The sequence below is a fragment of the Halichondria panicea genome, chromosome 1 (assembly GCF_963675165.1).
Source record: "Halichondria panicea chromosome 1, odHalPani1.1, whole genome shotgun sequence".
Classification (NCBI taxonomy): Eukaryota; Metazoa; Porifera; class Demospongiae; order Suberitida; family Halichondriidae; genus Halichondria; species Halichondria panicea.
Genome location: NC_087377.1, coordinates 12,486,039 through 12,504,346, shown reverse-complemented (window position 1 = coordinate 12,504,346; position 18,308 = coordinate 12,486,039). Strand labels below are relative to the sequence as shown.

The 18,308-nt window shown below is 41.1% G+C and overlaps 4 protein-coding genes across 22 annotated transcripts in view; 1 reads left to right on the top strand and 3 right to left on the bottom strand.

The window, feature by feature from the left end:
* Window positions 1-11,951, top strand: part of LOC135350128 (uncharacterized) — a 28,064-nt gene extending 16,113 nt beyond the window's left edge. For 10 of the 19 annotated variants that reach the window (XR_010399083.1, XR_010399084.1, XR_010399086.1 and 7 more), the window contains 11 exons: window positions 1,798-1,922; window positions 2,580-2,742; window positions 3,537-3,623; window positions 3,820-3,858; window positions 5,050-5,191; window positions 5,689-5,797; window positions 9,578-9,680; window positions 9,879-10,844; window positions 11,202-11,260; window positions 11,399-11,498; window positions 11,745-11,951. The gene's annotated coding sequence lies outside the window, so the exon portion shown is untranslated. Of the gene's footprint in view, window positions 1-817; window positions 1,057-1,797; window positions 1,923-2,579; window positions 2,743-3,536; window positions 3,624-3,819; window positions 3,922-3,997; window positions 4,037-5,049; window positions 5,192-5,688; window positions 5,798-9,577; window positions 9,681-9,878; window positions 10,904-11,201; window positions 11,261-11,398; window positions 11,499-11,744 lie in introns of those variants that run through there. The other 9 variants (XR_010399092.1, XR_010399095.1, XM_064548875.1 and 6 more) reach the window with 9 other exon arrangements.
* On the bottom strand, window positions 6,303-7,934 carry LOC135349138 (mucin-2-like). The gene is made up of 4 exons (XM_064547633.1): window positions 7,511-7,934; window positions 7,177-7,455; window positions 6,924-7,130; window positions 6,303-6,868 (listed from the first exon to the last, which is right to left on the bottom strand). The coding sequence occupies exons 1-4, from the start codon at window positions 7,803-7,805 to the stop codon at window positions 6,519-6,521; spliced, it is 1,131 nt and encodes a 376-aa protein (XP_064403703.1). The 5' UTR covers window positions 7,806-7,934; the 3' UTR covers window positions 6,303-6,518.
* Window positions 11,952-12,515: 564 nt separating the features above from the next.
* Window positions 12,516-14,699, bottom strand: LOC135348779 (mucin-2-like). The gene is made up of 7 exons (XM_064547113.1): window positions 14,583-14,699; window positions 14,212-14,523; window positions 13,881-14,156; window positions 13,637-13,819; window positions 13,362-13,580; window positions 12,966-13,157; window positions 12,516-12,917 (listed from the first exon to the last, which is right to left on the bottom strand). Exons 1-7 carry the CDS (start codon window positions 14,632-14,634, stop codon window positions 12,649-12,651), a joined length of 1,503 nt encoding a protein of 500 aa, XP_064403183.1. The 5' UTR covers window positions 14,635-14,699; the 3' UTR covers window positions 12,516-12,648.
* A 1,605-nt stretch (window positions 14,700-16,304) lies between these two features.
* Window positions 16,305-18,188, bottom strand: LOC135349576 (sushi, von Willebrand factor type A, EGF and pentraxin domain-containing protein 1-like). Its single transcript, XM_064548113.1, has 6 exons — window positions 18,076-18,188; window positions 17,746-18,018; window positions 17,504-17,694; window positions 17,230-17,445; window positions 16,851-17,054; window positions 16,305-16,793 (listed from the first exon to the last, which is right to left on the bottom strand). Exons 3-6 carry the CDS (start codon window positions 17,616-17,618, stop codon window positions 16,666-16,668), a joined length of 663 nt encoding a protein of 220 aa, XP_064404183.1. The 5' UTR covers window positions 17,619-17,694; window positions 17,746-18,018; window positions 18,076-18,188; the 3' UTR covers window positions 16,305-16,665.
* Window positions 18,189-18,308: the final 120 nt, after the last annotated feature.

Here is an 18,308-nt window from a genome sequence, read left to right as displayed (position 1 = left end):
GTAGACGTTAACGTAGTGTCGTTGAATGCAATTAGTGTCACGGTGTAACCTGATACAACATTGGCTACATTGAGACCAGAGGTGGAGCGAATAGTGATGAAAGAAACATCTGACGATTCCCATCTTAAGAAATCTCCATTAGCAGTGCAGGTGAAAGTGACTGTTTCCATTGGACATGGTCTCTCCACACTCACTGAATATTGGGCTTTACGAAAAATGCAGCAATGTAAGGAAATCTATAATTGAATACTCAGTTCTTACCAGTGCTGAAGCCAGCCAGAAAGCAAATCAGAAGAACTCCAATGAGCTCTATTAGTGACATCTTGAATTATTTCTTGACAGTTAGAAGGTTGCATTTCAATGTGATTGCTGACTAGACAACTTCTCTTTGTTCACTTCCTTTATTTATCATAGTCTCTATTATCTATGATATCATAGCTTCTTTTAACTAGTGTTCAAGCTGGCGCTGTGCTAATGCCTCTCGCCATGTTTTTGCTTTCGCTCAAAAGTATTAGAATGTTATCTAAAGTTAGCTTATCTATATAAAGTCACTGAGAAGAAAACACTTATTTACATGCATCTATTGTTGTATTATGTGGCTTACCAGGACCTCAAGAAAGAAGAAAATTGATTCTTCCAGGATCTGTAGTTCAGTGTATATAATATCTAAGAAGAAAAGACCTGTACATGCATATTGTTATCTATATTAATATTGTTATATGGTAGTGTTTTATGGCTTACCAGGCCCTAGCCCTCAAGACAAAGATGATTCTGCCAGGAGGATCTGGATATGGATCTTGGATATTATTTTCTCACACATGGGGAATGAGCGCGCATGCGCATTACATCCACAGCAATAATTAAAGGGTGTGTCCAAAGAGATCAATTTTCACAAATGGCTACTGCTAGCTAGCTGCTTTAACAGATATTTTTTGAGTCTTGTAGCTAACAAAAAGCTAGCGCTTTAGTTCAAGGCTAACTCATATGTTGAATAGAAAGTTTGTGCGAACAGATGATGCTATGAAAGATTCTGAAGAGACTGCAACAGCCTTCAATGTGAGTCAAACTAGCCATAACTAGAGAAAGAAGCTTTAGTTTGCTAATCCACGAATCAAAATCCAAGAGAACGTGGCTAGAAGCCTATAGAAGCTGTTAGTTTTCGTCGCATTGCAACCGTTGAGCAGTTACTGCTGGAATACACACACACACAGACACACACACATGCACAGTCAGCTTTACCGTATCCCTCGTGCGGCTACGCCTCGAGGCATAATTACACTTCCTGTTTTTGTAGACATGAATAATACACAACCAAACAAGTACTCCGGTGGGTGGCCTTACATGCCTTATTAAAATTTATATTTTTTTGGTATTTTTTTCTCATGGTTTTCGAAGCATGCTGTGCAATTGTGCTCAGAAATACAGCATCTTGAATTAGATAAATAATATCAGTAATTATATATACCGTATAGCGCGAAATTTTCGAGGGGCTTAATTTTCGTGGATTTCGTGGGTTAGCAATCCTACACGAAAATTAAGTCCACGATCATCGTTCTTTACCTGCTATAACGTGCAAGATTTAAAGGCGTGGCTTCCGGTAAGCAGTCATTCCGCGAACATTGTGCAACGAAATAGCTTTTAGAGGCTAATCCACGAAATATAAGTGCCTCGAAAATTTCGCGCTATACGGTATATGTCCATCAAATAATGGTTGTAGATCATTGTATGATCCTTTATCAGAGCTAGTACACTTGTCTCACTTGATGTTTATTGTATAGTGGATCTTTACCCTTTCAGCTGCTTGGCTGAAATGATTGGCTAATGGATGACGAAGAGTTGCTCTGGAAGACCAACCTGGAGGGAGTTGGCAGACCATAGTAAGATCGGAGAGGAGCAACTGGCAAAGGAACTCCTGATTATCTGTGAGGCTATGCAGTCAGTACATTAATTAGATATTGGCATGTGGTAGATCTATATAGTGGTAATGAGTATAAAGTGGGACTGTATACAAGCTATTCATTCTAACATACATACGTACATCTACGTAAGCAACCACAGTAGAGTATACGTAGATGCCCAGAAAGATTTACCTGCATGCATAAATCATTCTTGTATTCATTTTTAAGTTTGCTATTCCGTTTGCATCTATTGACTGAGTTAGTACTAACCCCCCCCCCCACCCCCACACACACATACGCACCACAGTTATCAGAGCTACGACCATTAATTGTTGTCTCCCTTAATATTTATTGTATAGTAGGTCTTTACCGTCTGTTTGGGCTCATGCAGTGTGATTGTTGCTTATCCATTCTGAAGCCTTTACCAAATCTACCCACCCTAGTACAAAATGTGCATATTGGTTGATTGATGCTTACCATTATTTTACGTATTGTCTATTTGTTTATTATGTTTATTGATATTTACGGCACTTTGATAGAGAGGTTTTCCTTTTGTTCGGAGGTTATATAGTTTAAGTAGGGACGGAAGCACTGTCCTTGTTATTACCAGTGTCCCTTTTCTCTAAAGGTTCTTTGTTTATTGTTCCAGTGTATTTCACTATCTCTCCCTCCCCTGATCAGGTACTATGTGGCTGAGGGTGTGAGGCTCTACATTCAGAAGACCTGGAGGGTGGTCACACAGACCAGGGGAGTGCAGCTGGTAGAGCAGAACATCCACAAAGTGGTGAGTGGGTGATTGGAACACAAATGTGGACGAGCTAGCCAAATCCAGCAGCACAAATTGGTTAGTTGAGATCTCTATCATTATTGCAATAGCTAAGTTAAGGTACCATGATTATAATTATACTTGATCAGGAGCCGCGGCTACTAAATGTTTCATTTTGCTGGAAGAGGAGTCGAGGCTACAATTCGAGAGAGGCCACTGTTTATTTAAGAGCAGCGTTTATTAATTCAACAACCTTAGTTTGTCATCAAAAGTTCTTTTCAACTGCATAAACTTGAACTCTGCCATGAGAAAGTCTTTGTGAAGCACTAACAAGCTGCTACCTGTACCTAGTAGCTACGTACATATAGCTAGCTGCTAGTATCAATAATTTTTTGGCTACCACGTGCAGAAATGCTAGAGTCAAAGTTCACTGAGGCTACTATTTGAGAGCGGCTACTAAATGTTACATTTTGCTAGCAAGGGAGGCTACTATACAAGAGCGGCCTCTGATCGAGCATAATTATACGGTATCTTGATTGTTAAGGTGATGTGTCTGTGCAGGTAGGCTTACATATCTCAGAGCCACAAAAATGCATCCCACAAACTGACTAAATATTGCTCAACTACGAATGTGTGACCGGCTGTATGGTAGATTGTTTCCATGGAAGGTGTGTTTAGTTAAAACGACACTTTTTGGCGAGTCAAATAGCTGTATTTTAATCGATTCTGACAAGTGCAATCGTTTAATTAGTAGTAGGTTAGCTCACAATTTTCAATATAATTATAGTTATTAAGTAGAACAATGCTATGCATCGTAGTATGTTATTGCAACAGTCTCGATCTTGTTGTGATGTTGATTTGTGTTTGTGCAGGTGGAGTTCCACATCTCCCAGAGCCAGGCGGCCAACCATGCAGTGAGAGAGGCAGCCTGCATCTGTACTGCAGAGCTGGGCACTAAGGTGGGTGGGTGGTCATGTGATAATGGTGCCTGTGTAACCTATATCCCCTAAAGTCTGGTATCATGTGTTCAGTAGCACACGTAATTATGTTTACACATTACAGCTCAACAATTCAACCCCACACACCCACCCACCCACATACACACACACACACACACACACACACACACACACACACACACACACACACACACAGGTGAACAAGGATTGTCTGAAACCGTACGAGAGACGACTGGTGAGTGTAGTGTTTCCATGACGATGTGTGGAGCTTTATGGTGTAGTGGGGTATGGGATAAAGGTATGCTAGCTTATAATTATGTACATGTACAAATTGCAAGGTGTTTGTGATAAGGGTAAACTACGTGTTTTTGTAGATGTTGTGGCAGATAAATGTGTCACAAGAGAATCCTCAAGTGAGCTTATGAATGTTGTTGTTCGATGTAAATAGAGGCATTAACCCTTTCCCGGCTTTAGCCGTCATATGACGGCAGCGGTAGTGATAATTTTCAAAAAATTGTTGTGGGCGCTGTGTTGGAGCTATGCGCACGCTGTAGGTACCAGCACATGCGCATTGGGCTGCTCTTTCACATGGTATCTTTAATATCTTGCCTTGAGGTACACTTTGTGCAGTACTGTCAAAGGAAAAGTGACCGTTTGATAATGGCTACAAGATCTTTGTAGTACAACCTCAGCGAGGTTCTAGGGCAGCTAGACAGTGAGAATAATGATACTTATGGCCTTGTTGAGTAAGAGGACAGTGACTGGGATCATACCAAGAGAGGAAACTACTTCTCAGAGGTCAAGCTATAAACATAGAGCCTGAAGAGCCGGAGGAAGAAGCTCCTGAGCATGAACCAAAGTCCTGGACCTTGTAAGTAACTATATATGGAGTATCATATGTAGTCTGGATAGCTTCAGTATGGTATGCTTAGTCTAGTTAGTACACAAGTGGACATCATGAGCCACCATTGAACTTGTAAACCTGTGTGTAGGTGAAGAAAACATTTCCCGGGAAAAGAGCGTCTGCCGATACGACCTCGCAGAGAAGTTTCTGCTGATCCTGATTGAACCATGTCACCGTGAGAACATTGAGAACACTTACTTAGTGTTTTTAGTTACTTCATGCCTTCATACAATATTCTTTATGTTCATAATTGTGAAATGTGTAAAAAATCGTTAATTAGTGGGGGGTGGTCAGTTGCTAGGTAACGATGATGATGTCATGGTACCCCCAGGATCTGGGCTACCTGTAGGAAATAGTTGCAAGTGATTTCAATGCATTGTTCATGAGATATGTATTTTTAAAGAAAAATATGTATTTATTCTGTATTTTGTTTTTTTAATTAAAGCCGGGAAAGGGTTAATGGCACTGCAGAGTGTAATAATTATACGTAATAGCAGTTTTAATCTTGTACACCCCCTCCAGTTTCATTGTCCTGTTTGGAGAGCTGAGTGGTGTAAGTGGGTGTGATGACCGAGTGTCCTCCCTCCTCCCCCTCTGTGCTGAGACACTACAACACAGACACTACCCTCAACACACCAACCTCCTGGAGACACTGCTCAAACTGGTGAGATGGGTGATAAATGGATACTCATTGTGTCATTCAGTATGACCCCAGAGAAGGTCCGACATGCGTGCACGAATCACTATAAGTTCAGTGCATTGATGTCATTGCGTCATCCAAAAAATACACTAGCACTTGTAATTATTTGTGCACACATGTCGGATGTCCTCTGGTGACCATATAATTATGCTCTCTAAGTCTATAAATTTACTTTAGTGATGTATGTTGTACTATCGATAGTGTGGGTTGAAATTTCTTAGCCAGCTAAATCACCTAAATTTCCTCAAAAGCTGGCACGTACTGTAAGAAAGTTTCGAAGTATATTCCACACATAACATTTTCTTGTATTTGTGTAATTGTACTGTGACTATACATGCATGTATCTAACTTATTTGAGTGTGTTCAATGTTGCTCTGTCCTTGTTTCCTACATTTAAGCTATTCAATAAATAATGAGATCTACATACTCCATTTATTACAAGTACCCCCCCCCCCTCACAGAGCAGTGACAATGCCTGGTGGTGCAGTCTGCTGGAGTGGACTGTCTCATCTCACTCTGTCAGCTGCTGGGGAGAATGATCCTTAGAGGGAGAATAGAACACAATCCAATGTGAGTCTTTAAATAATATCTATATACGTAGCTACATGACTTAGGCCAACAACTCAAAGCCTATAAGACAACTGTAAAATCATAGATAGTGTCATTCAGGATTCCTTTGTACGTGTATGCATATAAGACGTTAGCTATAGACTACATATTGGCTGTTTTAGTTGAGATTGTCTTTGAAGGTGGTTTGACATAGCGTTCACAGCTTTTACTTTATGCTTGCTTTTATCACGGTTTCTATAGAAGCCTCCAGTCTCCTGAGTTGCTGTGCTAGACAGCCCAGTCATACCGTATAGCGGGTAATTTTCGTGGGGCAAAATATTTGTGGTTTTCGTGGTTGGAGGTCTGACCACGAATATTTTACCCACGAATGAAGCGACCTCGCCTACCTTTACCTACAATCCAAGCAGCAACCACGAAAATATTACCCACGAAAAGTCTCAATATTGCTGAACCACGAGTATTTTGCCCCCCGAAAATTACCCGCTATTATTATGGTACATCACTACATGCACTGCATACTTTTTATTTGGTTTCTTTATAATCATGTCACCAGCCGAGGGTTTGCACTTTAGTGCTCTAGTTATATAACTTCATACAAAACATGTTTAGTGGCTTTTTAATGAACAACGTTATTGCTTACTTAAGTATAGTTGAACGGATGTAGTGCTATATATTAATTGTTTACATGTACATTAACTGTTGATGAAAATTACCATAAGTTTCACAGTCTCACTGGTCCGTACGCCTGGTTAGTGTTCAGTTCAATCTCCTCTTTAGGTGACACCTCCTCATAAACAGGACCAGCTGGTGCAGTGGGTCCTACATTAGCTTGCTCTTTAGGTGACGGGGAGTACACATTCTTTTTATGCACGAACAAATTCATTATCAAGAGTCCCACAAATAATCCTATTATCGTGAATACAATTGCCGTGACAACCACACTGATGGAGACAGCTGCATCAAATCGACTGCCATCAGATAGGCTGGCGCAATTACAATCACAATTACATGGAGCAGCTGTAGGTGGTTCAAGTGGTGGGGATAGTGGAGCCGTGCAGTTTATTGGAGGAGCTGTGTAATAGAATTAATATCTATATAACTATATACAGCCAAGAGCTTAACTCACGAGTTGTGAGAGTAGGTGTGGTTAGTAATGTACACTCAATAGTGTCAGGGTCTGGACTCCACATCAGTGTACTGCCCTCACATGTCACCATTGTAACAGCAGACACATACCCAGCATCACACTGGATGATTACTGTTGATCCTGGTAATCTGCTGGTGGTTGGTCCAAAGGCTACATTTATGGGGTTGGTCAGCACAGGACAGCTGCCTAAGAGGATCAATTGATACTGTGTGCAAAAAATATATATACTCACCTACTCTGAAGTTGTAGTCAGCAGTTGTACTGTTTCCAGCACAGTTGGTAGCCACAACACTGACAGTGTAGTCCACATTGTATTGAGCAGTCACAGTGGCAGAGGTGGATGTGAGGACAGTAGCAGAGAGCTGGGCCAGAGGTGATATGGTCACTATGTAGGTGAGGTCATCTCTACCACCAGTCTCAATAGGAGAGTCCCACTGTACAGATACACTAACTCCAAAGGCTGAGCTACTCAGAATGGAGTGTCTGATGGTGGACAGGGGTCCTGGTGGATCTATGTAACTTATTGTATACAGACAATAGACGAGACACTAACTGCAATAACTCACCCACCAATAGGATCGTTGAAGATCCTATAGTTGTTAAAGACACAGTGATCCCATTCTCTGCTGTTCTTGACAGAGTAGATGTTAATGTAGTGTCGTTGAATGCAATCAGTGTCACAGTGTAACCTGATACAACATTGGGTACATTGAGACCAGAGGTGGAGCGGATAGTGATTGTGTGAGTTACATCTGACAGTACCCATACCAAGGAATCTCCAGCAGCAGTGCAGGTGAAAGTGACTGTTTCCATTGGACATGGTCTCTCCACACTCACTGAATATTGTGCTTTATGAAACATGCAGCAATGTAAGGAAATCTATAATCGACATGCAGCAATGTAAGGAAATTGAATAGTCAGTCTTACCAGTGCTGAAGCCAGCCAGAAAGCAAATCAGAAGAACTCTAATGAGCTCTATCTCTATTAGTGTCATCTCTAATTATTTCTTGACAGTGATAAGGTTTCAATGTGATTGTTACTACACAACCGCCTTGTTTACTTCCTTTATGATAATTTATTCATAGCTTCTTTTAATTACGCTTCCAGTTTTCGTAGACAATATAATCATAACAAGATGCTCATAGAGCATTTATCCCGTGCTTTGAGCTTCATTGCACGCACACAGCTGTAAAAACAGATACAATAACTTTTTGACTTAATTATAACATCATTATGGGGAATGACTGTGAATCTATATAAGATTATATCAGTGTTTTTTATCGCCTTTGAAGATCGCCTACAAATTTCAACCTCAACCACTGTCTCAAGCAGTTAAAACAGTCCATGAAAGTATCTAGTTTGCTTAAACACCTCGTTGTGTACGCACACCAACATCACCATACAGTGTACACACACCAAACATCACAAATACAGTATACACACACCAAACATCACCATACAGTGTACACACACCAAACATCACCATACAGTGTACACACACCAAACATCACCATACAGTGTACACACACCAAACATCACCATACAGTGTACACACACCAAACATCACCATACAGTGTACACACACCAAACATCACCATACAGTGTACACACACCAAACATCACCATACAGTGTACACACACCAAACATCACCATACAGTGCATGTACACACTAACATCACCATATACAGTGTACACACTAACATCACCATATACAGTGTACACACACTAACATCACCATACAGTGTACACACTAACATCACCATATACAGTGTACACACTAACATCACCATATACAGTGTACACACACCAAACATCACCATACAGTGTACACACACTAACATCACCATACAGTGTACACACTAACATCACCATACAGTGTACACACTAACATCACCATATACAGTGTACACACTAACATCACCATACAGTGTACACACTAACATCACCATACAGTGTACACACTAACATCACCATACAGTGTACCCACTAACATCACCACACAGTGTACACACACCAACATCACCACACAGTGTACACACTAACATCACCATATACAGTGTACACACTAACATCACCATACAGTGTACCCACTAACATCACTATACAGTGTACACACCAACATCACTATACAGTGTATATACACCAACATCGTACACACCGACATCACTACAGTGTACATACCGACATCACCATACAGTGTACACGCTAAATGCAACTTATATATAGACCTGTTATTATAGAACCTATATATTTTTTCCATAATAATTATGTTAGCATAATAAATAGCCTTCTCATATTGTTCATCCTCTCTCTTAGTACGACACCTATATATTTATTACACATGTAAGGCACCTATTATTATATTATAACCAAATCTACTCACCTTATATTTGATTGTATGTTGCAGCTAGCTAACTACACATGGCTTTTAATTTGAGTTACACCAGCTGATCGTGTGAAAACAACACTACAAAGTACAAAATGTGCATATTGGTTGACTGATTTCGTACGTCTATTGTTTATTGATATTTACGACACGAAAGCATTTTCCTTATTATTACAGTGTCCCTTTTCTTTGAAGGTTATTTGTTCATTGTTCCACTGTATTTCACTATCTCTCCCTTCCTCTCAGGTAATATGTGGCTGAGGGTGTAAGGCTCTACTCTCAGGAGACCTGGAGGGTGGTCACACAGACCAGGGTAGTGCAGCTGGTTGAGCAGTACATCCACAAAGTGGTGAGTGGGTGATGGGATTTTTGCATGCAGGGAAAAGTCTTTGGCCATTAAAGTGTATTTTTTGATTGGGTGTGCGATTACTTTGAGTGCCTCATGGACGGTGTGCTTAGAATCCAAAGTTATCACGCACGCACACACACACACACACACACACACACACACACACACACACACACACACACACACACACACACACAGAGGTGAAGGATTGTCTGAAACCCTACGTGGGACGACTGGTGATTTTATGTTAAAGCTTTGTTGTCGAATAAAAGCGAGCAAAAGCTAAGCTTGATTGTATGTTGCAGCTAGCTAACTACACACGGCTTTAATTTGAGGTACACCAGCTGATCGTGTGAAAACAACACTACAAGTATGAAAGCCCCTTTAAGAAACATTAAAAACCTTTGAAGATAGCTGTACTGTATTAAGGGACCTAACTGGCTGCGGTTGTATTTTGCAATCCTGTTATACCGTATAGCGGATAATTTTCGTGGGGTAAAATATTCGTTATTTTTGTGGGCAGGCTGACCTCCACGAAATTTTAACGTAGGTGCGGCTTATTGGAACGTAGGAATGCCGTGCAGCCACAATACTAAACGAAATTTTTATTCACGGAAACCACCTTTTCTCGAGTTGAACGAATTTTTTACCCCACGAAACTTACCCGCTATACGGTAGCTAGTTACTAGTATGGAGTGTATCACCTTTTGAATCCTTTGTGTTCTGTAACAGATACCAAGTTGTGGGTGACCACTACATTCCTTGTCTTATCTCCACTTTGTACTTCACTCAAAGTTTCTCCATCTCTTTCTCTAACCTTAATTGTAAGCTGCTGCTAGGCAATCAATATTGTTGTACATGCATTGAGTGCTTAAAGCTTCCTCAATAGCTGTCTGAAAGATTGTGTTTAACGTAATATAGTAGATGATTGTGTTTTAAGATGCAAAGATGAATCATTTTATTGTTCATCCTCTCCCTACCTCAACTCCTCTGGTATTGATCCTGGAACGGCTGTATTTAGGGAGATTCATTGTATCCATGGACAACCCAGCTCACACAGACCAGCAGATGTTACAGTACTCGTGTGGTTCACTGGTCCCCAGCATGAGGAGAGGAGGATGTGTGGACTCACACTATCACAGAGAGCCGTGGAGAAGAGTGAGGGTGTGTGATGTGTGTGGATATGCTGTGTGATTGAGGGTGTAATGAGGTATGGGATAAAGGTATGTTGATGTTATGTAGATTACAGGTGTACTGATCATTTACAAAAGATGTGTGTGATAGTACTTTTGTAGAGTTGCATGTGTTAGTGTACCCGGTGGTCACTAGTGATACACAAGGATCCAAGTGTTGAGTACAGCTTGTGAATGTGTTGTGTGATGTAAGTTTAGGCCAGAGTATAATAATTATATTAATACCCCTCCCCCCTCCCCCTTCAGTTTCCTTCTCCAGCTTGAAATTCTTTCTCTCACTTCTTTTCGAGTATGTTCAATGTTTTTCTCTCCCTTTCTCTGTCCACAGTTGCCTGCCCAAGTCGCTGGGTGAGGGAGTGTTTAGAGCTGCATCTTCTATATGGACTGGTGAGTTGTTAGGACTGTGTAGGAGCCATTACTTTCAATAGCATAGAAACACTTTGTGTCCTTGTTTCCTAGCTATTTCAATATTGATTATGTAGATCTACATACAGTTATTTACGTGTACCCCCCCGCCCCTCACAGAGCAGTGGCAATGCCCTGGTACAGTCTGCTGGAGTGGACTGTCTCTATCAGCTGCTGGGGAGAATGATCCTTAGAGGGAGAATAGAACAACTAATCCAATGTGAGTCTTTGCGTAATGTCTATCGTTTACTATATATATGAACATTACAATCGTGTAACTCAAAGCCCTGCTCATTAAGCTTAATTAGGCTTAGGACGGCTTTACCTATGTACATTCGATCCCTTCAGCCACTCTCTCCTCCTTTCTACCTCCATAATCCCACCCCGTAATGGCATTATTATTGCTTAATTAATATCCTAACTTCATGCCAGATCTTTATATGCTGATGTTCCATATTTGCTGCAGGAATCTGGACAAGTCTGACAGAACAGTATACAATGTACAATTATATAGCTTGTTGTTTTTCTTACATTTGAAGCAATATAATTATGTGTACGTTTACTCTTTGTTCATCAGTTTAAATATGTGAACAGATGCAGCTATTGTTTGCATTGTTCTCAATTATACATATCCGATGCTGAATATAAACAATGCCATTATTATTTTATGAAAGTTGCAAATAACAATTTATAATTACCGTATAGCGCGAAATTTTCGAGGCACTTATATTTCGTGGATTGGCCTCTAAAAGCCATTTCGTTGCACAATGTTCGCGGAATGACTGCTTACCGGAAGCCACGCCTTTAAATCTTGCACGTTATAGCAGGTAAAGAACGATTTTCGTGGACTTAATTTTCGTGTAGGATTGCTAACCCACGAAATCCACGAAAATTAAGCCCCTCGAAAATTTCGCGCTATACGGTATACTGAAAGCTAGGGTATAATGCACATAATATTATTACCGCACATCGAAGCATAATTAATAACCGCATGCTGAGCTTGATCGATCACTTGGTTCGTGAAGAAAAAACACGTGAACTCAATTTTCTGATTGAGAGAAAAACCACATAGATCTATAACTTGGGCTACGCCCTCGTGGTCGGAAGGTTTACTGTTATAAACCCCTCTATAATTATAACTGTACATTAACTAATACATAGGTTTTACATATATAATTGTGTATAAGTTATACTAGGAGCCCATATAAATAAGAGATCGATCTAGAATTCTTATTTAATATGGGCTCCTGGTTATAATTATATGCTATCAAAAACACTGAGTCTATGTCTATAACAAACAAAATACCAACAGAACGATAATTATTGCAATGTAACTTGTTGAATGCTATTCATAAAGAGTGCACAAAGTTTCACAGTCCTAATGGTCCATACGCCTGGTTTGTGTTGAGTTCAATCTCCTCTTTGGGTGACACCTCCTCATAAACAGGACCAGCTGGTGCAGTGGACGCTGTGTTAGTTTGTCCTTCAGTTGCTGGGAAGTACACTGCTTTCTTTCGAAAGAAAAGATACATCACTAGCAGTCCAGTGAGGAATCCAATGACTAGAGTGACAATGAAAGTGATGACCACACTGATAGCGACAGTTGCAGAAGTGGAGAACAAGGGAGCGACAGTAGAAACTGTGAGATATGACTGTATTAATTTTGGGATAGCAAACAATTACTGACCTACACACATGATTGCCTCAGGCTCAGTGCTCCAGACTCTAGCATTAGTACAAGTGATGGTGTTGGGTCTAGTCAGTGAGAATCCATTGTCACACTGGTAAGTCAGCACTGTTCCCTCCGACACTGTCTCGTTCAACCTCTCATAGTCCACTATAGCACTGTTGCACGGCTCAGCAGGTACAGTGCAGTTGGCTATAATTATATAGGGACGGTCAGAAAATAACTGTGAATATACATCTTTGTATCTCATCAGCTCAACATGAGCACCCAATGACCTGCCATAATTGCAGAATACTAAGAAATGTGGAACAAAGGCGGTACAATTGTACACATATCATGCAGTCACATAAACTTTTTTTGACGGCAAAATCAAGCTTCTAAACAACTACATTTCACCTGGCCTCTCCCTGCACACCAAGCTCCCGGGATTCTCCACCCACTCTCCCCTACCCCCCACATCAGTGCATGTGCTGGTCCTCAAATTAGGGGGGAACAGTCCCTCATCACAGTGGAAGGTGACCTCTGAACCCAGTGAGAAGGGTGGTGTCCCTCCACTGATGTCCACACTGGCTCTAGACGGTGCAGCTGGAGAGCCACAGGTGACTGATGGGGGATCTAATGCATGAGATCAACATTCCTTTTGGAGAGTTAATTGCCCGTGTATATGATACCTGTAACTGGGGTGCCACAGTCGAAGGTCCCAGGGTCAGGAGACCACCCGTTATTGCCACAGGTTGAGGTTATCACTTCATTGGGTCCACCGCAAGTGAAGGTGAGTATGGATCCACCAATAGTGACAGGAGGTGTGTTGGTCATGGTCACACCAGCAGCAGTAGACGGTGTGGGGCACAAAACTAAGAAAGAGTACAATATACATACATGTGTTATAATAATTACGACCATGGAATGGCTTACTAAGATCCACAATTAGACTTTCTTGACTCATTCCAGCACAGTTGACAGCTCTGATGGTTACATTGTAAGGAATGTTATATAGGACAGTGATCTGTGCAGAGGTTGTCTCCACGGTGACTGGTGACTCGGAGAGAGGTGTTGTGGAGATGGTGAGGACATACATGACGGACACACCACCAGTAGAGGAGGGAGGGTCCCACTCCAGAGTGATAATGGAGGAGCTGGGTTGGTTTTGAGTGGAGGACACTCTTGGGTTCAGTGGAGGGCTGGGTGGATCTGTAGGTGTATTGACTATAGATATAACTCTACATACATTCCATCATCCATTCACCAGCCACAGTGATAGTAAGAGGACCCTCTTGTGAGCTTGCTCCCTCACACAACACCATAGTTCCTTCTACAATGGAGGCCTCAGACAGTGAGGTGAGAGTGGCAGTGAGCATTCCTCCACTGGAGTCAGTGAGAACACCACGGAATGCTGGATTACCTTGTGTGTCCTCAGTGTTACTGGTACTCAAAGTGACAAGGAACATTTGGCCTTGTGGAGGAGTCACTGTCCATCGTATGAGACTACCAGGCAGAGTGCAGGTGAAGGTGACAGTGTCATCAGGACAGGCCACAGGGGGAGTGGATATCAGTGTGGCTGAAACAAATTGTGTGTTCCAGTGAACACATAGATGATGATCTATGTATATAACTTACCTGCAGCAAGACTAAACAGCTGGATGCTGATAATAACTGCCTGTACTTGCATTACAGGAGCTATATATATATATATAACTAGCTGGTACAACAACAACAATTAAGTTTATTGATCACCTATGATTGAATTAACACACCCTCTATTGAGGAAGTCAGAAAAACCACATCAGAATGTTGAAGAAGTCAACCATAATTTTATACACAACTAGATCTATATAAATGTATAGTACAGGTAATAAAATTATTGGTTCCTTCCAGTACAGACACTTCACTGAGGTTGATTAGGGTGGACGTCAGAGTTCCACCATCATTGCTTACAAGAACAGCCTCAAGCATGATCACTCCTGATCCTAATGTGTCCCTCCTTCGACCAACTTGAGAACCAATAAAGAATGTACTTTGAACTGACATCAACCCAGACATCGCTGGAGGATCCACTTGCCATATCAATGCAGGGCAGGCTTAGAGCATGTGAGCAGAACTGCATCTCCATGCAGGACACGCCACACTCGTGTTGGACGCTAATGAGGCCTCTGTAGTAGAACAGCTTCAATCACACATGAAACACAATATATCTTGTTTTGCATTCATACCTCCTATCTGAGAGCCAATCATCACTGCTAACAGAAGATGCTTGATCAACAAGTTCACCATTATTTAACAGGGCAAATATAAAAGCAAAATGTGACATCTTTACTAGATCATACTTCTCCAGTCATGAGACAGTGGGTAATTTATTGTGTCAGTGTGGGTACGAAAAAAGAGATCTAATATTAACCTTGTGTTTACCATACCCTATATCCAGAGCCCTATATCTGCTATATCTGTAGAGTTGTCCTGAAGAAGTTTTCCAAAAGTAAAGATCGTTAATGAAACATTTGCTAAATTGCTGACTTCAGTAAATAGCTGCAGGCTGAGTAACCTGTTAGTGTTTGTTTAGCCAGCTGTTGTGATCATAAAGGATACTGTTCTGTTAACAATAAAGATGAATGCAATCATGACCATTATTGATAAGTAAACAAACGGTTCACAATCAAGATCAAGTAGCAAGCTATACTCTGCATATATTTGATTTCTCTATATGCCTGATTCGACTGCAACGCAATGTGGCCTCTAGAGCAAATTAGTCATTACAAAATCTCCATTGTCTCATTTGTCTTAAACAAAATTAATAACAATTGATTTTGTACAATCGTAAACATCCTTCTATAAGCTCCACTTTTCAAGTTCTTGGTGATAATAACAAAAAACTATGAGCATTACAACAATCAGTACCCCCATGCAAACAGACCGCCAACAACACCTCCACAACAGCCAACAACAGCAATTGCAAACAACAATAATAACATATATAATTATATAACCCTCTTAATACCTTGAGTGAAGCAAATGGTGAGAGGCATTAGCACTGAGTTTTTCTTTATGTACTGTGATTTATATTTGCTGCAGGAATCTGGGCAAGTTGGACAGAACAGTGCACACTGTCTCAAGCTCAAGGGCAGTTCCAGGTACATTTGTGGACAGTTGTATAATTAATATTCTCTTATTATTGTACAAAGCAAATTAGCATACATGTGTACATCAGTTTAAATATGTGTGAACAGATGCAGTGCTACATTGTTCTCATATTACATATACATATACATTTATATCTGATGCTGAATAATGAAAGTTGCAAGGAAAACAATAGCTGAAAGTTAGGGTGTAATGCACATACTACCACACACTGAACCATAATTATAATAACTGTCGAGTTTGATCACCACGTTATAACAATGGCAAGTTTTACAGCAAAAAATAACCTCCTCTGATGTATTATAATTATAGGGAATGCAATTGAGACAATCTCCAGGTTATATATACGAACTATAGCGAGTCTATAATTATATAGGCCTATGAAATGGCAGAATGATCACAATTAACTTGTTGAATAATGCTATTGAATATTATAGTGAATGAGTTTTACAGTCCTAACGGTCCATACGCCTGGTTTGTGTTGAGTTCAATCTCCTCTTTGGGTGATACTGGTACCTCCTCATAAACAGGACCAACTAGTGCAGTGGGTCCTACGTTAGCTTGTCCTTCATGCAGTTGCCGGGAAGTATACTGCCTTCTTACGAGAGAAAACATGCATCACTAGGAGTCCAGTGAGGAATCCAATGACTAGAGTGACAATGAAAGTGATGACCACACTGATAGCGACAGTAGAAACTGTGAGAGGGGATAGTATGACTGCATGTATTTTTGGAATAGCAAACAATTACTGACCTTCAGTCCTAGGCACACACATGATTGTTTCAGGCTCAGTGCTCCAGACTCTAGTATTAGTGCAAGTGATGGTGTTGAGTCCAGTCAGTGAGAGTCCATTGTCACACTGGTAAGTCAGCACTGTTCCCTCCAACACTGTGTTGTTCAATCTCTCATAGTCCACTATAGCACCGTTGCAGGGCTCAGCAGGAAGAGAGCAGTTGACTATATGGACGGTCAGAAAATGATATGTTTGTATTACGAGCACTCAATAGCCTGCCATTGAATACTTAGAAATGTGGAACAAAGGCGGTGTACGTAAACTAATACAATTGCACGTCTATAGAATGAACTTTTTCGAAGGAAATCAAAAAATTGCCTCTAAACAGCTACGTTTTACCTGGCCTCTCCCTACACCTCAAGCTCCCAGGATTGTCCACCCACTCTCCCCTACCCCCCACATCAGTGCATGTGCTGGTCCTCACATCAGGGGGGAATAGTCCCTTGTCACAACGATAGCTAACCAGTGAACCCAGTGAGAAGGGTGATGTCCCACCACTGATATCCACACTACCTCTAGACAGTGCAGCAGGAGAACCACAGCTGACTTGGGGATCTAATGCATGAGATCAACATTCCTTTTAGAGAGTTAATTGCCCATGCATGTGTGATACCTGTAACTGGCTGTGGGATGCCACAGTCAAAGGTCCCAGGGTCAGGAGACCACCCGCTACTGCCACAGGTTGAGGTTCTCACTTCATTGTCTCCACTACAAGTGAAAATGAGCATGGATCCACCAATAGTGACAGGAGGTGTGTTGGTGATGGTCACACCAGCAGAAGTATAGACGGTGTGGAGCACACCACTGTATTACAGAGAAGGAATATAAACAATGTATAAATTCTTATTAACTTACCCAGATTCACAATTCTAGTTTCACTCATTCCAACACAGTTGACAGCTCTGATGGTCACATTGTAGGGTGTGTTGTAGGAGATGGTTATCTGTACTGAGGTGGTCTCCACGGTGACTGGTGACCCAGAGAGAGGTGTTGGGGTGATGATGAGGACATACCTGGCGGACACACCACCAGTATAGGAGGGAGTGTCCCAGTCCAGAATGACAATGGATGAGCTGGGTTGATTTAGAGAGGAGGATATTCTTGGGTTTAATGGAGAGGTTGAATTACCTGTGTGTAAACATAAGCAGTGCTAGATTGATAATAAAGATAATAACAGCTACTCACCAGCAACCATTATTGTCTGTAGTTCAACATCAGTACCATTTGAATCGAAAATAGAACAGGTGACATTGCTACCATCCAGTACAGATACTTCACTGAGGTTGATGAGAGTGGATACTCTCTCCAGGACACACCACACTCGTATTGGACACTAGAGTCTGAGAGGCCTCTGTGTTGAAATGGAACAGGTTCATTCAAACATCAAAATACACCTAGCTTGTTATTCATACCTCCCA